General features: G+C 42.0%; 2 protein-coding genes across 6 annotated transcripts; both read left to right on the top strand.

Moving 5' to 3' along the window:
* The first annotated feature begins 2,501 nt into the window (after positions 1-2,501).
* Positions 2,502-4,607, top strand: LOC118391906 (transcription factor Jun-like). The gene has a single exon (XM_035783404.2). It carries the CDS (start codon positions 2,933-2,935, stop codon positions 3,914-3,916), a length of 984 nt encoding a protein of 327 aa, XP_035639297.1. The 5' UTR covers positions 2,502-2,932; the 3' UTR covers positions 3,917-4,607.
* Positions 4,608-9,134: 4,527 nt separating this feature from the next.
* Positions 9,135-20,046, top strand: si:dkey-86e18.1 (uncharacterized protein LOC557342 homolog). Of its 5 annotated transcripts, none has more exons than XM_035783376.1 (5): positions 9,135-9,407; positions 18,463-18,503; positions 18,607-18,681; positions 18,829-19,018; positions 19,348-20,046. In XM_035783376.1, the coding sequence occupies exons 1-5, from the start codon at positions 9,194-9,196 to the stop codon at positions 19,854-19,856; spliced, it is 1,029 nt and encodes a 342-aa protein (XP_035639269.1). In that variant the 5' UTR covers positions 9,135-9,193; the 3' UTR covers positions 19,857-20,046. The 5 variants fall into 5 exon arrangements, with proteins under 5 accessions (XP_035639269.1, XP_035639260.1, XP_035639253.1 ...); XM_035783367.1 differs by having other exon boundaries at positions 9,145-9,407; positions 18,832-19,018; positions 19,321-20,046; XM_035783360.1 differs by having other exon boundaries at positions 9,145-9,407; positions 19,321-20,046.
* Positions 20,047-20,359: the final 313 nt, after the last annotated feature.

Genomic DNA, 20,359 nt, shown 5'->3' with positions numbered 1-20,359 from the left:
GTGTGTGTGTGTGTGTGTGTGTGTGTGTGTGTGTGTGTAATTGGTCATCAAGGAGCTACGTCATTAAAGCAGCAGTGATTTCTGTCCAGAGGTTAGGGGAAGATGTGGTCTAAACTCCACTAATTACTTACATGCACACAAACACACACTCACACACTGACACACACACACTGACATACAGAGCTAGAGGTACATTGGGACTTTATGAGAGATAGCAGTACAAGATGGTATAGTTATAAGGATAAAATACATTCTATGTCATGTTTAATGCAATGACACTGGGCATACAAAAGGATTTTATGAGAATAGATAGACTCTAGTTTTATTGTTGCAGTATAGTTGAGTGGGATGGGTTACAGACAGTTATTTTAAAATACACTAACTATTTGGTCTGAAAGGGTGGTGCTGGAATAGGAATAAGAAAGGAATAAGAAATCAAAGCTGTTCATCATTCATCAGTTTAATCTAAATATAGACATAGCCAAGTGTCCCAGTGCACCAGATACACAGTAAGACCACAACACTGTCCTCTGTGTGCGGCACCATTGAAGAGAAGACCACCCAGATGTAGTGTTTGAGCTCTTCTACCATGGGCATCTATGGCAGGTGGGTCGTGACTAATTATTTTGGGCTGTCTACTTTAGTCAGGCTAAAGACCCTGGTCGTCGCCACTTGGTGGGTCCTGAGAAAACTCCTAAATCTTTAGGTGGGCCATACGGTATAGTTAAATTGTTTGGGAACCACAGGCTAATATAATCACAGTGTTTTACTGGGTGTCCAGGTAAATAAATGTCTGTGTTTGTGTCCAACTACAAGAAACGTCTGACCTCTGTGATTGCCAACAAGGGTTTTGCCACCAAGTACTAAGTCATGTTTTGCAGAGGGGTCAAATACATATTTCGCTCATTAAAATGCAAATCGATTTATAACTTTTTTAACATGCGTTTTTCTGGATTTATTTGTTGTTATTCTGTCTCTCACTGTTCAAATAAACCTACCATTAAAATTATAGACTGATCATTTCTTTGTCAGTGGGCAAACATACAAAATCAGCAGGGGATCAAATACTTTTTCCCAAAAATATTTTTCCCTCACTGTAGATACTTTTGTACCTGTTTCCTCCAGTATCTTCACAAGGTCCTTCGCTGTTGTTCTGGGATTGATTTGCACTTTTCACACCAAATTAAGTTAATCTCTAGGAGACAGAACGCGTCTCCTTCCTGAGCGGTATGACGGCTGCGTGGTCCCATGGTGTTTATACTTGCATACTATTGTTTTTACAAATGAACATGGTACCTTCAGGCATTTGTAAATTGCTCCCAAGGATGAACCAGACTTGTGGAGGTCTACAATCCCCCCAAGCAAAGAGGCACTGAGTTTGAAGGTAGGCCTTGAAATACATCCACAGGTACACCTCCAATTAGCCTACCAGAAGCTTCTAAAGCCATGACATAATTTTCAAGCTGTTTAAAGACACAGTCAACTTAGTGTATGTAAACTTCTGACCCACTGGAATTGTGATACAGTGAATTATAAGTGAAATACTCTGTCTGTAAACAACTGTTGGAAAAATTACTTGTGTCATGCACAAAGTAGATGTCCTAACCGACTTGCCAAAACTATAGCTTGTTAACATTACATTTGTGGAGTGGTTGAAAAACAAGTTTTAATGACTCCAACCTAAGTGTATGTAAACTTCCAACTTCAACCGTATCATGTCATCTGCAGGTTAATGTTTTCATGGATCCCAGGACTCCTAAAAAACAGTGGTGCTTATTGCTGAATGGACTATCCTGGTTAAATAAAGGCCTGCCCTGGGCCAATACATAAACACAGTAGTGAATGGATATAATTTCTCTCAATGTTCTCAAACAGACACACAGATACAGATAAAACGTCTAATAACTGATGTCCTGTATAACTTCATAAGCAAATATTAGTCTATTATTCATTCAATCAAACAACGACATTCATCAAGACAATTATTCAAACACATCATTATTTGCATCATGGATAATAAAACAGTAACATATTACCTCAAGGCTTATCATGCAAAGTTTCTGGAGGCAGAGGAAGTCTGTCTGGCAGAAAATAATTTGAATCTCTATAAAAACGTATGGGGAGTATATTTTCTGTGGAATAATACATAATGCAGCATAGACCTATATATTGGATAACATACATCTATGAACTGTGCATATCAAGGGAATTTTCCAAATACACACTGTCTATCCCGCTACTACTCTCTGTGAGCGCTAAGCCGCGGGTAACCAGATATTCAAAAACCACACGTCATTCCACAATGCACCGCGCCCCTTCACTTGCATTACCTCATCCCATCAGCCAACGCGAGACCGAGAATCTTCTGGGTGGTCGTCTAGGCAACGCGCCTTATCTGGCAACAAGGAACGCCCCGCAAACGCCTGCAGCCAATGGAAGACTCCAGAGGTGACATCATGCATATTTTTAGAGAGGCAGTGGCTGCAGATAAGCTTTGCCTCCACGCTGGAAGAGTCAGTATACACACAGAGAGCTAGAAAGGCGCACTTTGAGCAGGAATGCTGTTGAACTATAAGAACTTATAGCACTTACCGCGTCTCATTCGAAGACTGTCAAAGAACTGACAGACGCGAAAGAACGAGTTTGAAGAATTTATACAGCGTTCTGAGTCAGACTATCAGTGAAGCTGAACAGAATACTTTTTCTCGGGACAAGGAGTGCGCTTACAAGTTAGAATTGTGTGTACGGGACACGATTTTATTCCAGACTCTTGGCTCGGCTTCGGAGGTTGAAAGCATTGTCTGACACAGTATGACACTTTTCTCCGAGTTTTACAACGGAAAGAACGAGAGAGAGGTGACCGAAACACACATATCTTCTGTTTGAGTAGCCTACTAGAGACATTTCAAACTGAGTGTTTGGTTTATATTCTATGTCTACCAAGATGGAAACTACTTTCTACGACGACTCGCATAACGCTTTCTCCCAGCATCAGAACGCGGGCTACGGATACAACCCCAAAGCTCTGAAACACAGCATGACACTGAACCTGGCTGACCCAACCATCACACTCAAACCTCACCTACAGGCTAAAGCCAGCGATATCCTCACCTCTCCGGATGTGCAGCTCCTCAAACTTGCCTCCCCAGAGTTGGAGCGACTCATCATTCAGTCCAGCAACGGCCTGATCACCACCACACCTACCCCGACGCAGTTCCTCTGTCCGAGGAACGTGACTGATGAGCAGGAGGGCTTTGCCGAGGGGTTCGTTAGAGCTCTGGCGGAGCTCCATCATCAACACGTCTTGCCCAATGCACCTGGGGTCCCAGTCACCTCCACCGGGCAGACAAGAATCAACAACTCGACCACACTCCCACCTGTTTGCTCCGTGGCTGGGAGCACTGTTTATAACAACGTAGCCATGCACTCTGAGTCACCTGTCTACGAAAACTTGAACACTTTCACCCCGGCTGTCACCACCAACTCAGCCCCCGGTTACACCACCTCGGTGCCGGCTATGAGCTTCCCCTCTGCCCCGCCTCAGCTCCCCATCTATGGGCAGCAGTCTCACCCCCACCCCAGGCTCACAGCCCTGAAAGAGGAGCCCCAGACGGTACCTGAGATGCTCGGGGAGACCCCTCCACTCTCTCCCATCGACATGGAGAGTCAGGAGAGAATCAAAGCCGAGAGGAAGCGCATGAGGAATCGCGTCGCCGCTTCCAAGTGCAGGAAGCGGAAGCTAGAGCGCATCTCCCGGTTGGAGGACAAGGTGAAGAACCTGAAGACTCAGAACTCCGACCTGGCTTCCACAGCCAACATGCTGAGGGAACAGGTAGCCCAGCTCAAACAGAAGGTGATGAACCATGTTAACAGCGGCTGTCAACTCATGCTGACGCAGCAGCTCCAGACCTTCTGAAGAGGACAGGACACTTGGGGAAGAATAGAGAAAGAGTTTGAACGAAAAGGACAGATCGTTTATAAGTGACTGGATGGCTGTTCCGTGGCTCCGTGGCATTGTGACAGGTAGAATGGGACAGTAACAGCACGAGAATGGTGGGAGGGAACCGTGACTGGCTGGCTGCCTCTAAGCCGGTGCTTCGCGCGCCACCGTTGCGCACAGGAGTTGGGGCTCCGGACAGAGCAGAGCGTGTGAAGGAAAAGAAACAGCAACAAACAGGACAAACGGATGTTTTGTTTCGTGTTGTTTTTATTGACTGGCCATTTGTTGGCGTTGACCAAGCTGTGCTTTTATGAATGGACCTTCGTGATGATTCAGTATTATAAAAAACAAAGACAGTAGATTTGAAAACTTCCTGCGCTTAAGGAGAAGGCGTGTAGATGAAACCGTTTAACAAAAGCTGCCTAACTTTTGAGTTACAATGTATTGTTTATTCTTAATTGTATCGAATTAAGTTAGAAAAAAGCTTATTTACTTGTTTTTTTCTGAAGTTGTTTAATGGGGTTCCACTCATTGTTATTAGTTGTATATAAGATCGACTTGGAGTACAATTTGTAATAAGAAACAATATAATTTTGTATGTTCATTTTCTGAGCACTTCAGAAACAAATCAATATTTAAGAAATGTAATAAAACATATGTGAACCGAATACAATGCCTCTGTGTGTGTTGTGAAAGGGTGTGTATTGTGTGTGAACACTGAAACATGTTGCAACATGTTATGAGAGCAGCAAGTTATCTGTACCATGAATGCCTTATTGATCCTGAGGTTAGTGATGTTTCACAGTCAATGACCCTTTTATCTCTCTACAGCACACTAGTTAGACATTGCTGTGGGACTGAGTAATCTGGTCCTAGACCTGTGGTTATAGGTTCAACCTCTACAGCAGGGATGTAGGCCAGGAATGCCTTATTGATCCTGAGGTTAGTGATTGAGTTTCAGTCAATGACCCTTCTATCTCTAGTGTAGATTCGAGTGCAACATGAGTGGACCACCTAACACCTCAGCTCCACTTGAGTCTCACCATCTAACAAGGTTTAAGGAACACAGATACTCTGTATGTTGTGAAGTGGTCTACATTCACAGGCCTCCAGGGCAAATGCTTCTGACACACTACTATGGTTGAGGGACCTATAAAATAAATCATGATTATAACTTCAATTACTCAATCATAATAAGTTTTCAATCATTTCTAAAGTTATTTTTAATTCATTGCAGCCAAAGTGTTTAGTAAATTCATAGCACAGGTGAATTGTGTCTAGTGGTGACATGTTCTGTCCCTATATTGTATCCTAAACTTAACTTCCTGTTGCCCTGGTCAACATGACTATAGGGTTGCTCACGCAGCATCACAAGCAGGATCACTGTAAACAACAATAACACCAGAGGGATAAGTGACAGGAAGAAACATGGTGGTAACTAATGTAAACAAACATTTACAAACAAAACATTTGAGTATAGGCCTATGGTTACATTGTATCTAGCTAGACATGTTATATTGAGGGGTGGGCACTGGGCAAAGTCATACAGATGTAATAAATAAGAGCATAATCATAACGTTTTAATAATAACTATCCAGCTAGATGGCAGATGAGCACCTGCTAATACAGAAACAGTAAAGAAAACATACATATATACTGTATGAGCAAAAAGTCTGTGATTTCCTGTAGGACTCTGAAATATTCACAAGAGGGCGACATTGCCGATGAGATGAGCACAGTTTAAAAAATCTGGGTATTTTCTCCAGTGCCAAGGCTGTAGTTTATTACTGATGAAGACCATGTTTAGGACAATACAGAACAAAGAAAATCATGTTTATATTACAACAGTACTCATAGAGGGAAATATTCTGATGTTCAAGAAACAAGTAGTTGTTCACTACACAAATAAATGTTCCCTATAATTAAAAACAGGAATATCTAGAAGTATCTAGAAGATGTAATATCTACACAATGTACTACAAATATACAAACTACAAAGTAGGTCAAACTAAGATTTAAAATCCCATGAAAAAAATACATAGTCAGCCTAGAAGCAGCCTAACCAGAGGGCTCCTTTAAATATGTAACATGTAAATGTACAAAAATGTGTAAGTGTTTGTAATTGAGTTTTTTTTATCAGCTGTTTTGTTTTTGATGACATTGAGTTTATTGCATATTTCTGGTGGTTTTGACCCACAGATTTGCAAATGGACTGGCAGATCAACTCTTTTGTCTATTTAGCTGGCTAATTGTTTTTGTTCAAATGATGGATCTGGATACTATACCAGCTTTTTTGTTTCACCTGGCTGCTAGCTCCTGATCTTTTGAAATCATATCATATTGACACAATATCTGTTAGCAAAGGTGTTAGCTAGAGATGACTTGCAGGAGCTTGCAAGGATTTGTAGTTTTGCATGATGTCTAGTTTGATGGAAATTAGCATTTTCGAATCAGAGAGAAAGTAGAGCCAAATATATTGATAAAAGTAACTTTGTCCAAGAGAGATTTACATTGTTATCAAAACATCATGCCAGGATAAACACACAAGAAACACAGCTCTTATTTTAAGTGTTTCTAAAATTCCCTATGGGAAAAATAAATGGTGGAAAAACAATTGGAACCATTTCCCTGTTTGACCGCTAGGTTTATGGGTATTATGACACCTCCACTGTGGGGCTTTATGGGAGATGCAGTACTAAGAGAGAGGGCTCATAGAGAGGATGACTGACTACTAGTCTGAACTGTGTTTATGGCGCCCAAAGCTGCTGAGGCATCACTCAAGTGGGTGTCATATTGTTAAGGAGGTCCAGTAGATGCACGACTCAGGCCTCTACATGATCGTCACCAGACTCTTCATCAACCATCTCCCTGACCACCTTCCTATGATAAAGCCATGAACTGTACCTCTCCATCTTAGGAAAATGCATGCACTCAAAGACTTGGCCTCTATTGATTGATCTAACTATAGCTAGGCTACTCATGATGATGAGTATTGCTTGTTTATTATTTGCTTTTGAAGCGCTTTGAGATTGTTATGAAAAGCGATACAGAAATTATTATTACTGTTCAGGTTTTATTCTGTAGGCTACTTATAAGACCTAATTGAGAAAGTACAACTAATAACAGTCTTATGGAAGAACATTGAGCCTGTATTTTAAATCAGATAAACAGACATAATAATTGACACAATATTCGAATGGGTCAGAGACTCAAACTGATTTTTATCAGTCTGCTCCAATTTGATTACCCTGACTTGGCAAAATATGACGTCATATTGGAACACATGGGGAACTTACCTGACCATGGGTGTGTTTGTAAATTCACCCTGGAGTGTCAGACTGCACTATGGGCTTTCGTAATTTCAGAGCATTTTCGAATTGTAGCTCTCAGAGCACACTGGACGCTCTGACATGGGAGTAGGGTTGATCTGAGCGTTCTGACCTTGGCTATCTTTAGTTTACATCTCATTCGACCCATTTTACTCCCATAGCAGAGTTGGTTTGTCTCTTTTAATGTTATCTAGCGCGTTGGTGCTTGTCACTGTGCTGTTGGCAACAACTGAATTACGTTTTTTTTGCCGATGTGCTCATATTCAACGGGTGTTGCCTGTTCATAAATTAATCAGTTATTCTATGCTCTGGCAAACTCAGACGAGTGCCCTTCATTCGGATTAGATAGCCAGAGGGAATTTACGAACGCACCCCGTATGATATGACAGAGTACGGTCGGAAGACGTACGTCACCCCGCCAGATAAGCACACATGCCGCGTTCATGTCCTAGTCAGAACTAGGAAACTCGTAAATTTCAGATTTGCTAAATTGTTGTAGATATACACGTGCTGCGTTCATCTAGTTAGCAAGTCGAAACATTTTTAAACCCAAGAGTTTCTAAACCCAGATGCGCAACATCGTGACAGTTCTGGGAAAGCTTGCGAAACAGACAAAGCAGACCAGGCCGGGTTTGAGATGTCAGTGAGAGAATTGAACACTTCTTCCTTAGTTGTTAATTTTCTCGAAATCGAAAGACACAACCAATATCCGAGCCAATGTCTTAAGTAGTTGAACATGTTATTACTCCAACCTCGTGAAAGTGACAAACTGACACGTTTTCATTCTTGTAAAAAAAAAGTTATATTGATGGAGTGGCTTTGATTTGAACGACATGCACATGCGCAGTTTGGCGCAAGACGAACGTTAGACCCGATGACGTGTTTCTGAGCATGAGTTTAGATAGCCATGTCAAGTCGCCATGACATCGCCTATATGCGTTATCGGGTATTTCTATTGGAGAACCAGTTTCATCCCATCTTCATAGGAAGTATGTGTGTTTCACTGGAAGTGGAGATCACTCTCTAATCTTGGCGCGGGACAGACCAAAGCATCCTGCGTTGCACTTGAATGAGCGTTCACTGCACGTTGTCCTCCAAGCAGGTTGTTTGTTTGTTCAAAGGCAAATAACTAAAAACACAACCTTTATTTAACCAAGCAAGTCAGTTAAGAACAAATTATATTTAACAACCGACCAAACCCTAACCCAGACGATGCTAGGCCAATTGTGCGACTCCCAATCACGGTCGGTTGTGATACAGCCTGGACGCCTCTAGCACTGAGATGCAGTGCCTTAGACCGCTGTGCCACTCGGGAGCCAAATACATGGGGAAATTATATAATCCAATGTTAAGCAGAATTAAATTGATAAAAGTTAGTAATTTAAGAATAGGCCAATCATTTATTCAACTTCTAAATTAACCCTTGCAAAGAGGAGCTTTATTAATTGGCCACAAAAGGTTGTTTAAAAAGGATGACATTTCTGATGTTCAATAACAAGGTGGGTTTCATAGCCTGTGTTAACCTTAAATTCATCTAACGTTTTCAGTACTGTATTCCTTAGCGTGCAAAGACGTTGAATATGAATATGAAGTTTACTATTACTGCTGCCTCCCCGATTTTTTTACTAATATATATATATATATATATATATATAGTTACATTTGTTTTATTTAAACGACAATACAATAAAATACAAAGTCAATAAGAATGGCCGCTCCCACCAGGGAGTACTCTGGTTCGTGGTTGTTCATTTTTAACATCTGAGATGCACAGTGCGGCTAGAACACAAGACAACCTGGAACGAGTCCGTCCATCGTGTCACATGACTTGGCTAGACAATTATGTGACATTTTGTTGATGTGTTGCTGGTAAGGTTTCGAATGACAGAGGAGTGTGAATATATACTTATATATTTAGTAGTTTATGTTCCCTGTAATTTACTTTCCTTTAGTTCATTGTTTAACCCCCACCCAATTGGTGACGACAATACACTTTTGTGTGTGTAACGTTAGTTCGCCAATATACCCAAAGAAGAAGAATGTCGCTGGTAAATTAGCGTGTCCCTCCCAAATGGCTAGAAACGAGGAGAAACAACTGGGGAAATTGAACAGATTATGGCTTCAAAAAGAAAGAGATGGCAAGTGGCAACCAATCGTCTTTCAGTATATTAAGTATTCCGTTTGTATTTTTAGCTACACGTTAAGTATGGCTCTTTGCAGTGCTAGCAAACATTGTTAGTATTATCTAGCTTAGCTTGTTTCGCTCTGGCAAGCTTGCTACTAGCCTATAGCTAGAAACACCCACTGCCTTAGCTATCAGCGAGCTAGCTAGTTACATTATATATCTGGTCCACGATGATATGTTCGATTTGAGTCTTTTTCAACGCCATGCAGCTGTCCATTAATCGCTCCAAAAATTATATTCCCACCGATTTGATCAATAGTGTGCCACTGCAGCCCGCAATTCGAGCATTCCTGCCTTTGGGCATCTGCAGGAATGCCCCTCCACGTCATAAATTGACAGATTGAGGGAGTTTGCTAGTAGGAACTACGAAACTCGGACATTTCCAATTTGCTAATTGGTTGTAGGTAATCACGTGCTGCGTTCAACAATTAGCTAATTGGAAATGTATGAGTTTCCTAGTTCTAGCACAAGAACGTGGCATTATCTTGCCTGGCCTTGTTAGTGTCTGAAAGTTGATTACATTCGATTTAGAACCAGACTGACTCCCAGGCATGAGCCATGTGACGTAATTAAGCATGAGCGGTAATTAGTAGGATTCTGTGTTTTCCCAATCAAAAGTGATTGCTTTTGATAACGTTTTATCTAGTTAAAAAATTCTAACATGTATGTAGGGAAATAAGTGGAATTAGAGTATGGGCATCTGTGACAGGGAGAAGGGTCCATCCATGATTTATACAGGTAAAGTAGTCTAGCTAGCAACATTTTCAGCTATGACACTTTTCTAATTTTGACAAAGTCGTTTTAATTTCAAGTTGAAGTGTACTGTTAGCTAGCTATGCATGTTATGTTAGCTAGCATGTTATGTGCATGATCTTATTATTTGTATCTCAGAGCCATTTGCTTTGCTAGTTATAGCCTAATGTTAGCTAGCTAACATTGAACCTGATTGGTTAGCTACCAGATTCATGCATGGTAGTAAAGTCATGAGTTGGGATTATGGTTCATTGTTTAGCTAGCTCGCTACCTACGTGTCTTAACAAAAGACTCCACTATGTAAGTATCCATTTCAAGAATGTCACTGCGACAACTTGCCAGACGTAGCTGGTAAATTCTGTCTGGCTATCTACCCTGATTTCAGAGCACTCTCGTCTGTGCCAGAGCGCAGAACAAATGAGGAATTTACGAACGCTCAACACCCGTTGAATATGGCCGGTGTCAGTAAACGTTGGCAGAAAAGCGTAAATTGTTTCCAACGCTCTGGAGTTGCAGTCACCAACACTCCAGATAACATAAAAACAGCCTAACCAGCTCTGCTTGGATGAGTAAAATGGTCAGTGAGCTGTTCTCTCATATGTGTCTTGGAAGTAGCTCGCCAGTTAGCTTGGGTACTTGAATGCCATTGTTAGAACATAACCCTCAGATCAACCCTTAAAGAGATGGGTGGGGCTAAAGCTTAAGAGGGTGTGAACAATGCTGAATGGGTGTAGACAAAGAGGAGCTCTCCAGTAGGTACCAAACCATTCAAAGGGCATTTTCTGAAAAGTGAGTTTAGCAGAATTGCTTTTCCATTGTTCCTCAAATGCAGTATACAATATACAATTTTGTAGATCTGTCTCTCTGCTTTTATCCAATGTAAAACACACAATTTCAAAATTTGATACATAAGACTGAATCAAGGCGGTCGGTCACCATTTTAAATGGTCATCCAAATCAGAATTCCAAGTCAGAAACTCAGGCATCTTTCTAGAACTCTGACTTTGCGACCTGAAGATCACCGACCTTATGATTTGACCTCATTATTTCCAGAGTTTGCAGTTGTTTTAAAAGCACCATGACACACATTTTTACCACCAAACTAGCTCTGGTCCATGCATATGTGTTGTCAGCTCGTAGTACAGGTTAAAGGCCTTCACAGGTCCAAAACGTTGGACCTGTTCGGAAATGGATCTGTGGCTTTCCCATCCGTACCTGATATGCATGAATAATAATATAGAGACCTGTTCCGAACTGACCCCAGGACAACTAGACAGACTCATTCCATATAGACCTGGTCGGCGCAGAGTGAGAGAAGCAGCAGAAAAATCTAATTTTTAGCTACTTTTAAGAGTGGAGTAGACAGAAGTGGTGCTCTAGCAGCTTTCGGGTTGTGTCTGTAGGCTACTGTGAGTTTGAGCGAGTGACACTGGCAACAGGGATGGAGAGACAGAAACCAACCAAGCTGACTCGCGTTATAGTAGACTAATAGCTGCCATAGCTTGCTTATGTATCATCCAATAAGATTACCTAATACCTGTCTTGACTATATCGACCCGGGAGAAGCTAGCTAGGCTAATGGAGGCATGCACTTACTTGTCCTTCACAGTAAAAAAAAATCTGTGCTGACTACAAGTTCACCTTACAGTGAAATGCTTACTTACAAGCCCTTAACCAACAATGCAGTTTTAAGAAAAAAGTGTTAAAGTATTTACTAAAATAAACTGAAGTAAAACATTGTTTTTTTTTAAATAACAAATAATTAAGGAGCAAACCATAAAATGACAGTAGCGGCTATATACAGGGGGTACCGGTACAGAGTCATTGTGCGGGGTCACCGGTTAGTCGAGGTAATTGAAGTAATATGTACATGTAGGTAGAGATAAAGTGACTATACATGGAAAATAGAAAGTAGCAGCATCATAAAAATGGGGGGTGGGGTAGGAAGATCTAGATAGATGTACCTGCCGTTAGAATGAATCTGATTTAAAATGAATATTTTTCACCAGACTTTTCTATCCTCTCCAGATGGCCCCTTTGCATTCGGAAAGTATTCAGGCCCCCTTCAATTTTTCCACATTTTGTGACTTTACAGACGTATTTAAACAAATATTAAATGTTTTTAAAAAAAATACTCACCAATCTACAGATAATACACCATAATGACGGAGCGAAAAAGTTTTTTTCCTTTTTTTCTTCTTGCAAATGTGTTAAGTTTTTTTTTAACATACCTTATTTACAGAAGTATCCAGGCGCTTTGCTTTGAGACATGAAATTGAGCTCAGGTGCATCCTGTTTCCATTGATCATCCTTGATGTTTTAACAACTTGGGGTGGCAGGGTAGCCTAGTGGTTAGAGCTTTGGACTAGTAACCGGAAGGTTGCAAGTTCAAACCCCCGAGCTGACAAGGTACAAATCTGTTAACCCACTGTTCCTAGGCCGTCATTGAAAATAAGAATTTGTTCTTAACTGACTTGCCTAGTTAAATAAAGGTTTAAACATTTTTTTTTTTTAAACTTGATGGGAGTCCACCTGTGGTAAATTCAATTGACTGGACATGATTTTGAAAGGCACACTGTCTATGTACGGTCCCACAGTTGACAGTGCATGTCAGAGCAAAAAGCAAGCCGTGAGGTGAAGGAATTGTAGAGCTCCGCGATGTCTGGGGAAGGGTACCAAATCATTTCTGCAGCATTGAAGGTCCCCAAGAACACAGTGGCCTCAATCATTCTGAAATGGAAGAAGTTTGGAACCACCGCCCAGCCAAACTGAGCAATCGGGGGAGAAGGGCCTTGGTCAGGGTGGTGACCAAAACCAGGTGCACTATGCACTCTGACAGAGTTCCAGAGGTCCTCTATGGAGATGGGAGAACCTTCCAGAAGGACATCCATCTCTGCAGCACTTAACCAATCATGCCTTTATGGTTTAGTGGCCAGCCGGAAGCCACTCTTGGAGTTTGCCAAAAGGCACCTAAAGGGCTCTCAAACCATGAGAAACAAAATGATCTTGTCTGATGAAAGCAAGATTGAACTCTTTGGCCTGAATGCCAAGCATTACGTCTGGAGGAAAGCTGGCACAATCCCTACGGTGAAGCATGGTGGTGGCAGCATCATGCTGTGGGGATGTTTTTCAGCGGCAGGAACTGGGACACTAGTCAGGATCGAGGGAAAGATGAACGGAGCAAAGTACACAGAAATCCTTGATGAAAACCTGCTCCATAGCGGAGTAGCAGGAGTTGCTTTGGGACAAGTCTCTGAATGTCCATGAGTGGCCCAGCCAGAGCACGGACTTTAACCCGATCTCTGGAGAGACCTGGAAATAGCTGTGCAGCAACGCTAAGAATGGTAGAAACTCCCCAAATACAGGTGTGCCAAGCTTGTAGCATCATACCCAAGAAGACGGGAGGCTATAATCGCTGCCGAAGGTGCTTCAACAAAGTACTGAGTAAAGGGTCTGAATACTTATGTAAATGTAATATTTCAGTATTTTTATATATATATTTGCACAAATGTCAAAGTTTTATTTTTGTATTTATGGGGTATTGTGTGTAGATTGAGGAAAATGTGTAATTTAATCCATTTTAGAATGAGGCTGTAACCTAACAAAATGTGGAAAAAGTCAAGGGGTCTGGCTACTTTCCAAATGTCATGTATGTCCTATAAGAATGGACCCCATGGCTATTTGTACTCCGTGTCGTCGGGAACAGGCCCTCACTTACTTTAATTGAGCACAGCTCAATCTTAGTGAAAAATTCACTTTGTGGCCCGCAAATGCATTCTCCTTCACTGGGTAAAAGACCAGCCAACAAAAATAAACCTGTGGTATTGTGAGGTCTTTAATGTGTTAACTCTGGAGAGAATGAGTGCTATATTCAGGAACAAGTAATGAGATGTCTATACAATATGAGACCCCCTTTTGCCATCACTTCCTGCTAGTCTTTCAGATAACCTAAGAAGTGTCAATATAACAATTATATGAATGTGTGTCAACTTGACGCTGGTCGCGTTCTTGTATAGAATAATTATTTTGTCGCTACAGCCTCACATTTTGCGACAGTCAAATGAATTAAGGCATGTAAGGAAAATTATTAATATGAGAAATGAAAAATTAAGAGCAGGGAACTGAAAGGGAATGTATAATTCTATTGTTTTTGTATGCTTTTGTTTTGGTGTATGTTGGTTATGCAATGTTTTATTTGACCTTGTTTCATTTTGGAATTCAAATATATGTACAGTCAAAAGTTTGGACACACCTACTCATTCCAGGGTTTCTCTTTATTTTGACTATTTTCTACATTTATAGAATAATGGTGAAGACATCAAACTATTAAATAACACATGGAATCATGTAGTAACCAAGTGAGATTCTTCAAAGTAGTCACCCTTTGATGACAGCTTTGCACACTCTTGGCATTCTATCAACCAACTCCATGAGGTAGTCACCTGGAATGCATTTCAATTAACAGGTGTGCCTTGTTAAAAGTTCATTTGTGGAATTTCTTTCCTTAATGCGTTTGAGCTAATCAGTTGTGTTGTGACAAGGCAGGGGTGGTATACAGAAGTTAGCCCGATTTGGTAAAAAAAACAAGTCCATATTATGGCAAGAACAGCTCAAATAAGCGAAGAGAAACAACAGTACATCATTACTTTAAGACATGAAGGTCAGTCAATATGGAACATTTAAAGAACTTTGAAAGTTTCAATTGCATTCGCAACAACCATCAAGCGCTATGATGAAGCTGGTTCTCATGAGGATCTCCACAGGAAAGGAAGACCCAGAGTTACCTCTGCTGCAGAGGATAAGGTCATTGGAGTTAACTGCACCTTAGATTTCAGCCCAAATAAATGCTTCAGAGAGTAACAGACACATCTCAACTTCAACTGTTCAAAGGAGACTGCGTGAATCAGGCCTTCATGTTCAAATTGCTGCAAAGAAACCACTACTAAAGGACACCAATAAGAAGAGACCTGCTTGGGCCAATAAACACAAGCAATAGACATTAGACCAGTGGAAATCTGTCCTTTGGTCTGATGAGTCCAAATTAGAGATTTTTGGTTCCAACTGCCATGTCTTTCTGAGATGCAGAGTAGGTGAATGGATGATCTCTGCACGTGTGGTTCCCACCATGACTCATAGAGGAGGAGATGTGATGGTGTGGGGGTGCTTTCTGGTGATCCTGTCAGTGATTTATTAAGAATTCAAGGCACACTTAACCAACATGGCTACCACAGCATTCCGCAGCGATACACCATCCCATCTGGTTTGCGCTTAGTCGGACTATCATTTGTTTTTCAACAGGACAATGACCCAAAACACACTTCCAGGCTGTGTAAGGGCTATTTGACCAAGGAGAGTGGAGTGCTGCATCAGATGACTTGGCCTCCACAATCACCCGACCTCAACCCAATTGAGATAGTTTGGGATGAGTTGGACCGCAGAGTGAAGGAAAAGCGCTCAGCATATGTGGGAACTCCTTCCAAACTGTTGGAAAAGCTTTCTTCATGAAGCTTGTTGAGAATGCCAAGAGTATACAAAGCTGTCATCAAGGCAAAGGGTGGCTACTTTGAATAATAACACTTTTTTGCTTTCAACGTGATTCCATTTGTGTTGTTTCATAGTTTTGATGTCTTCACTATTATTCTACAATGTAGAAAATAGCAAAAATAAAGAAACTCTTGAATGACGGGGTGTCCAAACTTTTGACTGCTTCTATGTAAAATCTGTCCACAATGTTGACCTGAAATAAGGAAAATTATATAATAATAAAATATGTATCTAAAAATATACACTGCTCAAAAAAATAAAGGGAACACTAAAATAACACATCCTAGATCTGAATGAATGAAATATTCTTATGAAATACTTTTTTCTTTACATACTTGAATGTGCTGACAACACAATCACACAACAATTATCAATGGAAATCAAATTTATCAACCCATGGAGGTCTGGATTTGGAGTCACACTCAATTTAAGTGGAAAACCACACTACAGGCTGATCCAACTTTGATGTAATGTCCTTAAAACAAGTCAAAATGAGGCTCAGGAGTGTTTGTGTGGCCTCCACGTGCCTGTATGACCTCCCTACAACGCCTGGGCATGCTCCTGATGAGCAACTCCTGGACAGTTTGTGGTGCAACGTGGCGTTGGTGGATGGAGCGAGACATGATGTCCCAGATGTGCTCAATTGGATTCAGGTCTGGGTAATGGGCGGGACAGTCCATAGCATCAATGCCTTCCTCTTGCAGGAACTACTGACACACTCCAGCCACATGAGGTCTAGCATTGTCTTGCATTAGGAGGAACCCAGGGCCAACCGCACCAGCATATGGTCTCACAAGGGGTCTGAGGATCTCATCTCGGTACCTAATGGCAGTCAGGCTACCTCTGGCGAGCACATGGAGGGCTGTGCGGCCCCCCAAAGAAATGCCACCCCACACCATGACTAACCCACCGCCAAACCGGTCATGCTGGAGGATGTTGCAGGCAGCAGAACGTTCTCCACAGCATCTCCAGACTGTCACATCTGTCACGTGTTCGGTGTGAACCTGCTTTTATCTGTGAAGAGCACAGAACACCAGTGGCGAATTTTCCAATCTTGGTGTTCTCTGGCAAATGCCAAACGTCCTGCACGGTGTTGGGCTGTAAGCACAACCCCCACCTGTGGATGTCGGGCCCTAATACCACCCTCATGGAGTCTGTTTCTGACCGTTTGAGCAGACACATGCACATTTGTGGCCTGCTGGAGGTAATTTTGCAGGGCTCTGGCAGTGCTCCTCCTGCTCCTCCTTGCACAAAGGCGGAGGTAGCGGTCCTGCTGCTGGGTTGTTGCCCTCCTACGGCCTCCTCCACATCTCCTGATGTACTGGCCTGTCTCCTGTTGGGCCTCCATGCCCTGGATACAACGCTGACAGACACAGCAAACCTTCTTGCCACAGCTCGCATTGATGTGCCATCCTGGATGAGCTGCACTACCTGAGCCACTTGTATGGGTTGTAGACTCCATCTCATGCTACCACTGGAGTGAAAGCACCGCCAGCATTCAAAAGTGACCAAAACATCAGCCAGGAAGCATAGGAACTGAGAAGTGGTCTGTGGTCACCACCTGCAGAACCACTCCTTTATTGGGGGTGTCTTGCTAATTGCCTATTTCCACCTGTTGTCTATTCCATTTGCACAACAGCATGTATTGAAATGTATTGTCAATCAGTGTTGCTTCCTAAGTGGACAGTTTGATTTCACAGAAGTGTGATTGACTTGGAGTTACATTGTGTTGTTTAAGTGTTCCCTTTATTTTTTTGAGCAGTGTATATTTGACCTTGAGACAATCGATGTAGTCGGAACTGAATTCCACAAAGCCTGGTCCCTGCTCAACTCCGTTGGTTGAGTTCATCAGACACTTCCTTCACCATGGAGTTTAGTCCGCTATATGAAGAGTTACATGTGAAGATGCAGCAGGGCGTTGAAGAAGGCTTAAGCTGCAAGTAACGCCTTGGACCAGAGCTAGCTACAGATCGATCTTGGGTGGAGAGACTTTTGTTACAGCTGTTAGGTTCTGAACAAACAGAGTAAAAACTCACGGACAACTAGAAAAAGCTCAAACTAAGTTTGTTCACCCCACTGGGTCATACTGCTGTAAAAGACTAAGCATGATTACACAAGCACATATATTTATTACCTCCTACTATTCGGGGTCAACTCCTTATACATCTAGACAGCCAATACATCTCTGTTGTTAGGCAGGAACTTAATTAGTTATTTTCACTGGTGTAGTCATGGCCCTGCCTGATGCTAGAACCTTTGTGGCAGTGTATGCGTGTATGAAATTGGACTGTTTCTTCTCACTTCATCTGACCTGACCTCGGGCCGAATTCCTCTCTCCTCCCTAATCCGCCACTGTCCTACCTTATCAGTGACGGAAACCAGACAGTTCGTCTTTTACCTCCCTTTTTTAGGAGCCTTGATCTTCAGCAATAACATGTTTGACAGAATGTGACTTTCCATACACCACGTTCCTATACATCCTTCATTGACCCCAACCTATACCTTCCTTATACATGTAAAGTAATCAATAAGTTCTAGTATGGTAACATGAATAAGTATATTTAAAGCTAGAACCCAACACCTTTCAACTTATTCAGATCTGGGTGATCAGTTGAATCCAGTGTGTTTATGCAGGGCTTGAATAAAAGCCTGTGTTGAACATTACTGTAATGTGTAGCTAAATGTAATTCCTTCTCTGTGCCCTGAAACAGAGGGCCGTATCAAAGATGTTCATGAACCTAGACCCAAACTGGTGAGTTCTACACATTTAATCTAATTGACAGTAATTCACACATGCTTTATTGGGGATAAATATGACTTGCACTTACGATCTGATATGTTTTTTTCTTCCACAGTCAACACTCAATTCAGCCTCATCCATTAAAAAGTGGATCCCAAGCATCAAGAATGAAATCGAGTATTATCTGCAGGTAGGCTTGTGAAGTGATGAGAGACAGTAATAATGCTGTTGTTTATTGACTTGTGTGTGTTTATGGGTGTGAAGAAAGGATACCCACACTGAAGTTTCATGTGGAAGTGAGTATGGCACACATTATTTTTTCTCTCCTCTCTCTCAGCAGTCCCAGTTGTCTCACTACCCTGAGAGGAAGATAGTGGAGTTCCAGCTGAGCATCCAGGGGCTGGAGAAAGAGTATAAACGCTTCATCTGTAAACTGCAAGCCCTGGACCCGACCTGTAAACACCAGCCCTGGTCACCTAGAGCATACACCAAGAGGAGGGCAGACACACACATCTCCCCCAACACCGGTCAGTTTAACAGAGTTTGGCTCTGTTGTCTAGTTCCAAGCAGTTTTGGTGTCTTACCTCTAACATAAACAATCAGCTGTCATATGTTATGTGTTGTCTTCTATTAAGAAGAGAGGTTCCCAATTAGTTTTGTAATATGACCATAGTCATAACCAACGTAAAATACATTGTGGCCCATAAAAAATACCAAACCTATTTTACAGGTCAGGTTCCTGTATTTAGCCTTGATCCCAAATATATCAGGCATGACTAACATTTTGAGAAACTCTGGTCTAGAGAAAGGAAATACTTTTTTTTTAAAGGTAATTCCTGGTTTCTCTCATCTGTAGCCAAGAAACCACGCGGTCTCCAGTCATGTGATCTGAGCAGGCCGGTCGTTGGAGCACAGAGTAACTGGGTCGTTAAAAGAACAGGAAGTGATGCAACCTCAGCCTCTGAGAACAAGGTACACTTCCACCAATCAGGGACTTTCCTCAGCACATTTCCAGTTGACCTGACTAATCCCAGCCCAGAGTCCACCAATCCAGATCAGGACCAGCCCCTGAACTTTGATCGCACCCGTCTGGCGGTGGTTCTAGCTGGGTCCAGAGGCCCATTACAACCAGGGTCGTCTCACACTCAGAGCCTGGCCAGGGTGCTGCTCTCTGGGCTACCCAACCTCCACAGCTCCCCACTGGGAAGGGCCATTGCTGCACAGGACAGAGACAATACAGGGGGAGAGAGACGAGACAGCACAGAGGCAGGAGGAGCCCAAAGCACCGTTAATGATGAAAAGAGCACAGGGCATGTACTGGGACTAGGCTGCTACTCATCCTCAGACGATGAAGCCGACACATGACATGGCTTTGTTATTAACACTGGATCCCTGATCACTACTCAGAACTCAATCTGCCATTCATGGACATCCCATGCTCCAGTACTTGTCCAGTTTGCCCTGAACTCCAATCAGCTGTTGTGAACCACAGGTTCTTTCTTTTCCTATTGTACATTATGTAAATACACAATAAAAAGGGAAATGATACAATATACTTCAAGGGCTTTTCTTTTTCTTGAGAAAACAAATGTGACCCGACAGACAGACCCTTCTGAAATTGTGGTGCTGAATTCTACTTTAGAAGTAATATAAGAACCAATAATAATTAGTGGGACAGACATTCACTCCATTCTGATTGTTTGATGAACATGAAACAAGTGTAACAGATGACCTGCTAAGGCGATGATGAGAATAGGATGTCTATATTTCAGGGTAACATTCGCTGGCACTCTCAGGTTGCAGCTCTGTCTCTGTTGCATAATCAGTCTCCTCCAATAACAGCCAGTTTAACAGGGTTTGGCTCTGTT

The sequence above is a fragment of the Oncorhynchus keta genome, chromosome 1 (genome assembly GCF_023373465.1).
Source record: "Oncorhynchus keta strain PuntledgeMale-10-30-2019 chromosome 1, Oket_V2, whole genome shotgun sequence".
NCBI lineage: Eukaryota > Metazoa > Chordata > Actinopteri > Salmoniformes > Salmonidae > Oncorhynchus > Oncorhynchus keta.
The sequence above is the reverse complement of the archived record's forward strand: the minus strand, read 5'-3'. Positions and strand labels throughout refer to the sequence as shown.